Source organism: Oncorhynchus tshawytscha, linkage group LG04 (assembly GCF_018296145.1).
Source record: "Oncorhynchus tshawytscha isolate Ot180627B linkage group LG04, Otsh_v2.0, whole genome shotgun sequence".
NCBI classification, from domain to species: Eukaryota; Metazoa; Chordata; class Actinopteri; order Salmoniformes; family Salmonidae; genus Oncorhynchus; species Oncorhynchus tshawytscha.
In genome coordinates this window covers 29,053,331-29,066,912 of record NC_056432.1, presented here as the reverse complement: position 1 = coordinate 29,066,912, position 13,582 = coordinate 29,053,331, and the positions used below count along the sequence as shown (strand labels likewise).

Sequence of the window (13,582 nt, the reverse complement as noted above, 5' to 3'; positions counted from 1 at the left end):
GATTTTAGTGGTCCTCTATTATTCAGTTGCTGCTATTTTCAGATAAGAGCTACTGTCTAGTTCTCCCACACCCCTACCGAATCATGTGAAGGATTGTAGAGGGGCTCATTATATTCAATGCAGATCCCTGAGAATAATTTGCGGATTTCATGCAGATTTCATTTTGAGTGTTCATCTTTTGGGTACTTCTCCCTCCCTGTATGATTGCTGAATTAAAATATATATTTCCTCTTTGATATGGGATGTTCAGAGACATTGTCACATACTGCTCCTCAAAAAACTCAAATTCAAAATTTGAACTGGTGAAATAAAACTAGACTTGAAGAGTTCAGACTATGGAGGTTTAGAAAAACAGCAAAACTACCATATCCACTGTGATAAAATATGATATCTCAACCACCACATAAATACATGTTTGTAAATGTATGTTTTACACTTTTATATTACAACCACAAAATACACAGACTTTCATTCGTTTTATTTTTCATACATAATGCATTAAACAATAGTCTGTGGAACCCACACTGTTTCTTAGTTGTCTTTCTTGAGGTTTGTCAGTCAATTGTTTGTAATGGTTTCAAAGCCCTATATTTTTTCCCTCTCAGCTAACACTGACAGTTGACATGAAGCTTCATCCTAATGTAGCACAGTCTGAAAGATGCTGCACTACATTTACTATGACTCCTGTTAATGTCGAAACCTCACTTCACATTAACTGTGGTGTAGAACAAGCAGGCAGATAATGTCATTTTGTCACTCTGCTTTTCAGCTGTTCCATTTTGATGGAGAGAGGCTCTCCTAAAAGTGCCTCCCATTCTAAAGATCAGCCTTAATTGCGATAACGTGCAGGACCCCGGCGTCTGCATTGGACTCTGTAATTGGCCTCTCTGTAATCAGCATCTTCCCTAGATTCATTCCTCGTCAGGCTGCAGACATAGACACATCATAAATGGCCCTTTTGTAACGCTACAGAAATGAATAATCAGGACATAGTTGGTGTGTGTGTGTGTGTGTGTGTGTGTGTGTGTGTGTGTGTGTGTGTGTGTGTGTGTGTGTGTGTGTGTGTGTGTGTGTGTGTGTGTGTGTGTGTGTTTGTGTGTGTGTGTGTGTGTGTGTGTGTGTGTGTGTGTGTGAGCATGCATAATGTACAGCAAGCCCCCTTTACTGTTTGTGTGCATGTAAATGCATTTTTCAGCAACTAAGTTATATATTATAAACAATTCCATACTTTACCCCTTATTCAATTCTAAAACTTCCCACTTTGATATGCAATTCCAGATATACAATAAATATTATTTTTGTTTGTATTAGTTTTTATTATTGGCCCTAACCCCGCCTCCAAATAGATGTTTACATGCATGGTACTTTTTTACAGAACATCATATTTTTCATTTATATACACATTTGTATTCATAGTGTTCAGACATGTCCGGGAAGCAAAAGGTATACAGTTGGACTCAGCGGGGGATCGAACACCCAATCTTCTAATCTGAGGGCAGATCCTCTAAACACAAGGCCACTGAGTTGGTTGTCCAGTACTGTACACTACTTCATTTGGTTCCCTCAGAGTGTTTCTACACCCATTACTGTACACTACTTCATTTAGCACCAATTACATTCCCAATCCCTTTTTGGCTGCTAATACTCATGCTTGCAGGGTCCTAGCTAAATGAACCACTAGGTCTTCATTGCGGGCAGCAAAGGAATTGATTTCACCCCTTAAATCAATTTAATTCATTAGTTATACATTCCTCTCTCCCCCCTCTCGCCTCCCTCTCTCCCAGCTTGTCTCAGGAGTCAGAGTGTGGAAAGTGACCTATCCCAGCGCGTGACACGGAAGGCGAGTGATTTGAATGATAACCAAATAGCTAGCGCACCCTTGCCGGTGTTTAAAGATCATATGTAAATCAAATGTCGGGGGGAGAAATTGCTTGGTAGGGTTCTGTCAGAAAACAATTTAGTGATCGTTAAAAGGGATGCCTCGCCGTCGCACAAACCTCCGCAAATTAATTCAATGCAGCCACTGGTCTCTGCCCCCTCTCACTTCTATCAACCCCCCCTCATTTCTCTCTCGCTCTCTTTTTCTCTCTATCACTTCCCCTGTCCCGTCCCCTGGCCCCATCCCCCGTCCCGTCCCCTGGCCACGTCCCCCGTCCCGTCCCCTGGCCCCATCCCCCGCCCGTCCCCTGGCCCCATCCCCGTCCCGTCCCCTGGCCCCATCCCCGTCCCGTCCCCTGTCTCCATCCCCCGTCCCGTCCCCTGGCCCCATCCCCCGACCCTGGCCCCATCCCCGTCCCGTCCCCTGTCTCCATCCCCCGTCCCGTCACCTGGCCTCATCCCCTGTCCCGTCCCCTGGCCCCATACCCCGTCCCCTGGCCCCATCCCCGTACCGTCCCCTGGCCACGTCCCCCATCCCGTCCCCTGGCTCCATCCCCCGTCCCGTTCCCTGGCCCCATCCCCGTCCCGTCCCTGGCCCCATCCCCGTCCCGTCCCCTGGCCCCATCCCCCGTCCCCTGGCCTCATCCCCAGTCCCGTCCCCTGGCCCCGTCCCCTGGCACCATACCCCGTCCCCTGGCCCCATCCCCGTCTGCTGGCCCCATCCCCTGTCCCCTGGTCCCGTCCCATCCCCTGGCCCCATCCTCAGTCCCCTGGCCCCGTCCCCATCTCTTTGAGGCACAGGCAAATACAGACTAACCACCATACACACCTCCAGATCGAAACTCCAAACTATCTCCTGTGTCATCCCCAAAAGGAGATATTCTCCCATCCATCATATACAGCGTCAATAAAGATTGAATTATGGAGGCAGAATGAGAGCTGCACATCGGCTGTATAAATAACACAAAGAGACACAGCATAGCAAATGCCTGATGACAGGCGTGATAATGGAACATGAGTTGGTGGGAGACTGAAACAGGCCACACCCATGGATGTATTTATCCTAATGAGAAGGTTATTACATCAGCCAGACGGCTCTGCTGGAGGAGCCATCCGGACGAGATGGTGGAGGATATAGAGAATATTCTGATATGTTCCCCCGTGAGAGAGATATTTATTACTCCCATCCACAAAGAGTGTATGTGTCAGTCACTGTCCCTGGGGACTGGCTGTGTGGTACAGAACACTTCAAGGAGGAAAGAAACACATAGCAGAAAATCCACATTACGTAGATGGATGCTATTTCACTCAGTGTACAGTGTTAACTGAGTTTTGTGTCTGTGTAAAGATGCGGTTTCCTATTTTTAAAAAGCAGAAACACTTCCTCTCTGTCGTTCAAACACACACAGAGTGATTACAGTCACACTCATTCACACACAAACACATGGATTGTAGCCTCCACAGTGTGTTGCTATCACGGACACACACACACACACACACACACACACACACATATTCACACATTGTCTCCGTCATTCACATTGAACAAGGTAGTCTTTGTTCAACATACCACACACACAGTCCATGTTTAGATTGTGCAGAACTCATTGTGTCACATGGCACCTGATATCCTCCACCGTTAGGGAATCAAATTAAGAGAGCTACTGCTACTGCTGCCGCTGCCGCCTCTTTCCCTCTTCTCTCATCTGCCATCCCTAGGCATAATTAATTTTATCATCAGCGTCATTATTATTGTTAAATTGTTTTTCATATTTCTTCTTTTTTTCTCTCGCCTGCATGGAATACCAAGTGTATGCTAATGTATTTGGAGAGGGGAAAGAGGGAGAATGAGAATGAGAGAGGGTGGGATGGAGAGAGAGAGAGAGAGAGAGAGAGAGAGAGAGAGAGAGAGAGGGTGGGATGGAGAGAGAGAGAGAGAGAGAGAGAGAGAGAGAGAGAGAGAAAGAAAAGCAGACAGTGGTGAAGAAAAGAGAGGATGGAAGGTGAGTGGAGCAGGGGAAGGGGTGTTGTGGGGGGCACATTACATATTCCACCAGCGTATTTGGAACCCAATTAATCAAGCGGAGGAGAGGAGAGATGCAGAAAGGATGAGATCGCCCTTCACGTTGATGAGGCCTGGCCAGGGCAAACGCTCAACCACCTGAGCTTCTAACAGCCATGCCAACGCGCAGGAATTATGGGAATATCTCTCTCTCTCTCTCTCTCTCTCTCTCTCTCTCTCTCTCTCTCTCTCTCTCTCTCTCTCTTCATTCACACACGCATGCATGCATTCAGACACAACCACACACACACTTTTGCTCTCTGTCTTTCTCTCTCACGTAAATAATAGTCTCATCTTCTCCTGTCCACTCCAGACACACACAAAATCAATGTACCTTAGACATGCTCAATAGTTGAAGACAAAAACTTCAGCTTTTTTTATTGATCAAAGTCGCAACCCGACTTTGAAATAGGTTTGGTCTTAGCCTTTAGCAGTGTTTATGATTTGCTTTGTGGTACAGTAGGCTACTTGTATGCTCTGTCGGCCACATAAACACCAGTGAGATGTACACAAACACAAGCCTCCTTCCTTCTGCTTCCTAAAGCTTTGTCAAGCAACCAGCAGCGATTGTTGCAGAATTTACCAATTGAGAGAGTAAGAGAGAGAGAGAAATCTCCGGTCCCTCATTGACTTAATTTGATTCTCTCCTGTAGAATACAGAGTCTATAAATATTGACCCTCCGTTTCCTGTGTGTGGCATTAATGAAGCATTTAGTATACCCACAGCATTATGGAGGACTTCTCTAAAGCCACCTCTCCTCTCCCTTCGTCAATGCCATACCTACACACACACATACACACATACACAGACTCCGTCAGGGGATGAGCCATGGTGCCAACAGACAGTAGAGCACGCTCACTGCCCAAAGGTGAAGAGGGACACTTTGAATGCCATACCCATTGGTATAGTATCATACTGTATGTGTCAGTTTAAAACAGTACTACAGTAATGACAAAAAATGCTGGTGTGCATCACTTGTACAGCGACATTGATGGATTTCAATAGTTCATGAAGTTCTAAGTTCTTTGTCAGGCTGGGCTCTAACAAGGCATAACCTTGGCACAAGAATCCTATTTGGCTTGACTTTACCATAATGGCCATGAAGGACATGATTTTCAATGTCCTCTCAGAACTCACCAACAGCACCACAGTGTACCTCTCCACTCCCCACCTGTCACCCCTTTCCTTCGATACTCACCACCAAACACCCTCCATCCTTTTTGGGTAAAAAATGTAAAAAATCTGTTGTGGGGTCCCTGGGCGGTTTTGTAATTTCATGCCTGTGTATGATAATTTGATGCTGTCCTGCGTCGCGTAACTCAGGGCTGCCAAATGCTGACAGGTGATAAATACGATCTTTTCCGCCCTGTGTGCAACAGACCTGGAAAAAAAGAGACAGGAGGGGGTCTGGGGTTTGGGAGCTGCGGGTGGGGGGGTGCCAATTTCAGCAGTGAGGCTGAGGCCTTGGTGGAAGCACAGCGGTGTCGCCGCAGTTAGAGTCATTTCACGGCCTGCCCACCACACCTTCCCACTACCTCACGCTCTATCTTTCTCTCCCTACCTCGATCCCTCTCTTCCTCTCTCTCTCCTTCTCCTCAGACAGCTAGAGAGAGAGAGGGCTGAGAAGAGGAGCGGAGGGAACCTTCAGGTAGCCTTGAAGAAGGATAGTGATCACTGCATTCTCCTGCTCTGAGGTGTCACAGGAAATAAACATGGGGGCAGTTTGGGTATGTGGCTCTTCCCACCCTGCCAAGTAGATATCCAGCAAACCGGCAACATTCCCAGAACATTAGCTAAAATTCCTATTAAGTTCTATTTCGGGTTTTAACTAACATTAGGATGATAACATCCCAAAGCATGTTTAGCAAGTTTACTCGTTTACAAGTTTACTACGGTGGTTGCCATGGTAACCAAAATAAACAGACTATTCTGGCTAACCAAACCATCAGTCTTAGCTTGCCATTATGATGTAATTCAACAATGCCAATAATGTTTTCAATTCGACTTTTGCTTTCGAAAGCAGCTCACACATAGGACATGTAAGAATACATTTTAGCCATTGAATTCTACCAAGTAAGCATACCATGCATTATAGGGGATTAATGCACACTCCAGAATGCAATCAGAAACAAGTAGTCGACAATGCCATGGCACAAAACTTAACTAAAACATTTTCTAAATGTTCTTGAAATGTTCTGAGGACCTCCAAGAAAAGGTCAAATGCTTATTGCCTGAACATCAATGGAATATAATATTAAACATAAAATAAATATGTTATGAACGTCATAGAAACGGGCTTATTTGGAAATTGTGGAACATTGTGCAACATTGTGGGAATATTCAATGCAACCTATGTGACTATCACAAGAATATTCTTGCAACATCCCAGACAACTCCCATAACACAACCCTTAATAGGGTTAAGCTTCTACTAAGCTAACATATGGAATTGTTTTAAGATTGTCACACCATGGACCATTAAGCTATTTGATTTAGAAATGTAGGACCCCTGTACTTAAGAAAAAAGGTTTATTAAAAAAATATTTTATAAAATTATTGGCCTTTACTACTATAGCCTAGAGAAATGCATTGAATAACACATTCATAAATTGGGAAAAAATACAGTAAAAAAAACATCATAAGGAATAAGGTTTTGAAGTGTCTCTCCTATATCTAGAAGATATAAAAAAGCTCAGAAAATATATCTTTAACCAATTTGTTTGTTGGCACAAAACTACTTCCATTCTTCCATACATTTTTAAAACCGGGTTACCTTCAATTGATAAAGAATTAAATGATATGGAAACCTTTAAAGAACTTAGACCAGTTGTTCTGTCCACATTCATACAACATAGGGATGTCCTGTGCAATCTAACTTAAACATTGTATGAATATCATCCCACTGAGCATATTTTTTATTTTAGGAAACAATCTCTTGCAATGTTCTGGGAACCTTTAAAGAGCCCAGAAAGGCTGTTCTGTCAACATTCCTGTAACATCAAAAGACTTTTCTGTGCCCCCTGATTCGAACATTATCTGAATGTCAGCACTGGACAGTTTTAGTGTCTTGGGAACCTATCTATTGTCACATCCCCCACAATGTTCCCACAACCTAAAGAAACATTCTAGAAGCGTTTAAAGAACAGATGAAATGTGTTCTGGGAACGATCTTGCAGCATCCGGAAATGTTTTATACAAACAATCTATAATAATCAACACGACTGGACAGTTTTTGTGTTACGAGAACATTTGCTAAGGCCTAATGAATGTTCTGGGAACTTTTACAGAACCAATTTGGTTTGCTGGGATGTAGGCTATGTGGCGGAGGGAGGGATGGAGGGGGTGAGGGAGCAAAGAGGGGACAGACCGGCACATAGCAGAGTGATGGTGTTCTGAGTGACGTAATTATTCGCCCCTCTGCGTAGCGCAGTTAGCGTGACATGATGATCTCGAGTGAAAATTCCCGCTTCCTGCACACATACACACACACACACACACATACACACCCGCACACACACACATGCACACACTGACCTTCAAATCACACTTTTACATCATCACTGCCTAACTGATCCACAGCCACTGACAACAGTAACACTTATCGGTGACACCTAACATTAAAGTAATCTATAAAATATTTATGAAGGGTTTATAAGTAGTTCCTAAACTGTCAGTTATTTGTTTATAAATGACACATAGTTTATAGTGTACAACAGTTAATTATCTAGGTATTCAGTCAAAAGTGTATTACTGTGGCAGGAATGACAGCAGAAAATCTATGCTTCTGAGACGGCAGAATTTAGTTGTGTCAGGTTTGAGAATTTAGAATTGCTGTAACATCTTAGCGTTGAAACTTTGTAGCACTGTAACGAAGGCCAGGTCTAACATCATAATTTCTCCCATCATCATCTCCATGGAATCTGCAGCATGTCCAAAAACTCCTCTCAGTCAAACAAGTGATCTGGAGCAGCAAGGGTAGGGATGTCTGTACCACAGCGGTTCCAAGTCATTAAGCAGCCAGAAATTAATTGACCTCATGGTGCTTGGCTGAGCGTACGTTTAACCCAAGCAGGGGGCCCTGGCTCTATCAGTAGCCTCCTACTGCAGAGTGCAGACGGCTGAAGGAACACACCCCGTCTCAGGTCAACGCAAACCCCAACACCACTTCCTGTACCATAAAACAATTAGGTTGAAACGAACACATTCAAGGAATACCGCCACATGCCCTTGTTCGTGCAGAGATTTGAAAAAGTCATATAGGCTACCTAATCTTTGCTTCACTGTGCATTCTGTACAGTTCTATAAAGCTGGTGACACATTTTAAAATGTGGCACTGCAGACAAGCACCTGTTAGAAGTCCAGTCTAGCCACACGTTGAGTAACTGCCCACAAGATGGAAATTGAAGGTGAGGTGTGTGCTGTGTACCTTTCACCATCAGAGGTGGACCCCCATAAATTGCCCACGACAGCTTCACAGCAGCACGCACACACCCACGCACACACACTGAATTTAAGATCAGGGGCGTTCTCGAGGCACTCTTTGACCTGTGTTCGATCTTTCAGAATCCAATCAGGCTGAAATCTCTGGGGAGTAAGGATGGGGGGGGGTGAACACACATGCTCATGTGTAACTGTGCTCAGGGGCATGGGTGGCTGGTAGGTACTCAACATAGCACGCTAGTTCTGTATACCCAGGATTAGTACACTCCACCGGCAACAGATGGGGACGGGGGGAGGGGGGTCTCTTTATTTGTCTCAGAATTGTTGACTTGATGTCAGTTTGTGCAGCGGAATAAACAGTTATCTGTATCTACTATTGTTTTAACTGGTTGGTCACTCAGGTGCTTCACTCTTATTTGTGGATCAGGTCACTGTAAAACTAAAATCTACAGATTGAGTGAACAAGGAAGTAACGATGGATGGATAGAGGGATGATGTACTTAAAGAGTTCTTTCACTGTCGAATAGCATCATTATTGATGCATAAAATGATTTCTGCTGTGTAAAGTCGGGGAGATGCGACACCCCAGTCATTCATGTATTGTTTTGACGCTCTGCTTTGACTGGGTCAGACCCTGAGATTTGACTGTGACATAGGATAAACAAATGGATGGGTGAGTTTCAGGGGGAGAAAACCCTCAGGTCTGTCAGGTTAGACAGTATCAGTCCAGCACTCACTCTCTTTCACAGTCAGAAATCCAATATACTGTACATGTACAGTAAGACCTTATACACCAGGGGTCTACTGTTGTCAAAAATCAGACAGAAAAACGAATGTTGGATTGGATAAGTTAACTCTAGCTTTTCCTGCAACTATATGGATGTGGAAGACAAACTCCTAAAGTATATATTGAATGAATTATAAAATAGCTAAAGGCTAGCTTTTTGCGTTTTACCTCAGAGTATAGCAGGACATAGTCAGACGGTCTCTTCAGGGTTTTTTGTCAGACGAAAGGGTGACAGTTGAGGTTTCAGGCTGCCAGTTGGTGTCTCTCCAGTTCTTCCACTGTGTTGTGCTGCTGTTGCCCAGCCTTCAAACACGATTACACCTACAAACACACTGCTATAGGGGACAGAGTGCCACCTATTGGTCTCCAAATGCAACTGTATTTAACAGCCCCTCAGTTCTCCCTCATCTCTGCCTCTTCCTTACATTGTGTTGTCAATCAGAACTAGGGAGTGTTCCAGAGGCACTATACCAATAGTGCTAAAATGCACTGAAATGGACAAAAAAAAAGAACATTTGCAGTGGGATGTATTTCAATACCTCTATTTTGTTATGACCACTAAAGGCAGCAATAATGTAGTTATGTGGGTTTAAAGTAAACAGTGCATATGTGCACCAAACCCATTCTAAATCAAATGCCTAGGAGAGTATTTGAAAAGATACTGTCATTTGTGGTATTATCTCTGCTCTTTCATCTACTGTCAAAATGTCACCCTAAGATACATTATGTAACCGTGTGTGTCTGTCTAAGGAGAACAGATAAACAAAATAATGACAGCAAATGAAGGAAAAACTCAATAGAAGAGAAAACATACACATGCAATATTCAAAATGTTTTCTTATACTACAGTATAATCTGTGTAGGATGTAGTCATAATGGCACCAGCCGGCTAGACAACTCATTAAAACCATGTCAAGAAGAGATCCCAGAGAGCTTTAATAAAACAGTATGATTAAAATTCAAGGAAGGATGATAGTTATTCCACACACAATGGCCGGCTGCAATATGTGAGCGCTGTGTGAGGTGTCTGTATCCCACGCCTCAGTGCAAGGTCTTTTTACATTTTTCAAATGTCTGAGCAAACAAGCTGCTAACAAATTCATGTTCCACAGTGAGGGGATGAGGGGAGTTTAGAGGAGTTTTGCTCCACCTCTGACCTCCCTCAGGTCTCTCATCCACACTGCTGCTGCTCAGATAGGTGCTGGAATAAAACACAGCTCACTGCTTTTCAACATCATCTCATTCTCCTTTTCTCCTTTAAATCTCTCTCTCTTTCTCTTTGTCCTTCTCTCTCTTCTCCCTTTTCTCTCTTTCTCCCAGAGGCAGCTGTTTCACCTTCGGAAAACAACAGAAAGTCCAACAGGTGTGAGCGTCAAGGAGAGTAACAGTCTCCTGGTCAAACTATTCATCTTTTTTTATTTTTTATTTCTGTATAAATAAGTAACAGGCCTGTTAGAATATCTCCAATGCTAAGGCTGTTAGTTTTGTCTGATAAATAAAGTAGAGACAGCCAGAGAGACAAGCTCAGAGATGTCCATCCAACTGGCTAACATTTCTGACAGGATGTGGAGGTGTGTGTGTGTGTGTGTGTGGGTGTGTGTGAGGAGGCTGGTGAGAGGGATTGTAGGAGGACAGGCTCATTGTAATGGAATAAATGGAACGGAGTGGGGTTTCCATATGTTAGATGTCTTTCATACCGTTCCAGTCTTAACAATGAGCCCGTCCTCCTATACCTCTCATCCCACCAGCCTCCTCTGGTGCACGCACGTGTGCACATGCGTGCGTGTGTGTTCTGTCGGCTCCAGCGCAGGGAACTCCTAAACGGAGGGCCAGGTCACTGCTGATCATGCAAAGATAATGGTCCAAACAACCTTGACGGGAGTGGAAGAGGTCTCTCTATTTAATTAGAAACTTTAATATTTCATCCTCTTCTATGCCTCATTAGCGCCCTTCCATCACACTGTACTTTCCCAGCTCCCAGCCAGGCCCACACTCATATTCACTTTCACTGAGTTTCTGTCTCCTAGTGTTGCAGTTCTATTGGCTGTTGAAAGGTGTTTATGTAACCACAATAGAGTGAGGTGGAGTGGGTTTATTGTTGGTCAGGTTTACGTGTACACTCGCTTCAGTATTACAGTAATGGGTTATACAAACCTTCTGAAATTAGAGGCTTTTGAGGGGATACCCGATCCCCTTCAGTCATACCCTATATCTCTCTACAGCTCATCCACTCAGACATTCTACTCAGCAACCATGCTCATAACCACCTCCACGATGGGACCAATATGACTTCATTGTTTCTCCCTTACCTTTCATCTTGGTGTCGTGGGGCACTAAAGCCCAGCCCCCGGCCCAGCCCACCCCGGGTAATGGGATGCTGGAATGTGATGACAGGACACTTTAAGGGTAATTCTATTCAAGGGCGCATCCTCTCTCCTCTCTCTCTCTTCTTCTTCTCTTTCTCTTCTTCTCTCTCTTCTCTCTCTCGTATTCTCTCTCTCTCTCTCTGTCACTCCCTTCTTTTCCTTCTCTCTTCTTCTCTTCTCTCTCTCTTCTTCGCTCTCTCTCTCTGTTACTTCATGGACGTCATATTGTGTGATAGTCGTATGTACAGTTGAAGTCGGAAGTTTACATACACCTTAGCCAAATAGTAGAAAGAATGATTTATTTCAGCATTTATTTCTATCATCACATTCCCAGTGTGTCAGAAGTTTACATACACTCAATTAGTATTTGGTAGCATTGCCTTTACATTGTTTAACTTGGGTCAAACGTTTCAGGTAGCCTTCCACAAGCTTTCCACAATAAGTTGGGTGAATTTTGGCCCATTCCTCCTGACAGAGCTGGTGTAACTGAGTCAGGTTTGTAGGCCTCCTGGCTCGCACACGCTTTTTCAGTTCTGCCCACACATTTTCTATAGGATTGAGGTCAGGGCTTTGTGATGGCCACTCCAATACCTTGACTTTGTTGTCCTTAAGCCATTTTGCCACAACATTTGAGGTATGCTTGGGGTCATTGTCCATTTGGAAGACCCATTTGCGACCAAGCTTTAACTTCCTGACTGATGTCTTGGGATGTTGCTTCAATATATCCACAAAATTGTCCTCCCTCATGATGCCATCTATTTTGTGAAGTGTACCAGTCCCTCCTGCAGCAAAGCACCCCCACAACATGATGCTGCCATCCCCGTGCTTCACTTTTGGGATGGTGTTCTTCGGCTTGCAAGACTCCCCCTGTTTCCTCCAAACATAATGATGGTCATTATGGCCAAACAGTTCTATTTTTGTTTCATCAGACCAGAGGACATTTCTCCAAAAAGTACGATCTTTGTCCCCATGTGCGGTTGCAAACCGTAATCTGGCTTTTTTGTGGCGGTTTTGGAGCAGTGGCTTCTTCCTTGCTGAGCGGCCTTTCAGGTTATGTCGATATAGGACTCGTGTTACTGTGGATATAGATATAGATATAGATATAGACCTTTGTACCTGTTTCCTCCAGCATCTTCACAAGGTCCTTTTCTGTTGTTCTGGGATTGATTTGCACTTTTTGCTCCGAAGTACATTCATATCTAGGTGACAGAACGCATCTCCTTCCTGAGCAGTATGACGGCTGCGTGGTCCCATGGTGTAGATACTTGCGTACTAGTGTTTGTACAGATGAACGTAGTACCTTCAGACGTTTGGAAATGGCTCCCAAGTATGAACCAGACTTGTGGAGATCTACAATTTTTTTCTGAGGTCTTGGCTGATTTCTTTGGTCTTTCCCATGATGTCAAGCAAAGAGGCACTGAGTTTGAAGGTAGGCCTTGAAATACATCCACAGGTACACCTCCAATTGACTCCAATTTGGAATTTTCCAAGCTGTTTAAAGGCACAGTCAACTTAGTGTATGTAAACGTCTGACCCACTGGAACAGTGAATTATAAGTGAAATAATCTGTCTGTAAACAATTGTTGGAAATATTACTTGTGTCATGCACAAAGTAGATGTCCTAACCTACTTGCCAAAACTATAGTTTGTTAACAAGAAATGTGTGGAGTGGTTGAAAAACAATTTTTAATGACTCCAACATAAGTGGATGTAAACTTCCGACTTCAACTGTATCTCTTACTAAAAAAGTATATTTGTCAATGATTTGTTGTGTATTATAAGCTAATCAGGTTCAGCCTTTGATGATAGACAGAAAGACACAGAGAGAGACGGACAGACATGTAACTCTGGATGTAAAAGGTACACACTCATGAGAGTCTATTCTTGGTAAACAGGATATGATGGCAGATTAATTTGTGTCGTGTTTACATGTCTTTTAATTAGTGTATTTCTGTGTGTGTGCGTGCATGCATGTTTAAGTGTGTGTGTGTGTGTGTGTGTACAGTAAGTGAGTGTGTGGGTGTGTGTGTGCTCGGTAAGTGTGTGTGT

General features: G+C 43.9%; 1 protein-coding gene across 1 annotated transcript; it reads right to left on the bottom strand.

Moving 5' to 3' along the window:
• Positions 1-2,091: 2,091 nt before the first annotated feature.
• On the bottom strand, positions 2,092-2,625 carry LOC121846313 (putative per-hexamer repeat protein 5). The gene has a single exon (XM_042320160.1). It carries the CDS (start codon positions 2,623-2,625, stop codon positions 2,092-2,094), a length of 534 nt encoding a protein of 177 aa, XP_042176094.1.
• Between the last annotated feature and the right edge of the window lie 10,957 nt (positions 2,626-13,582).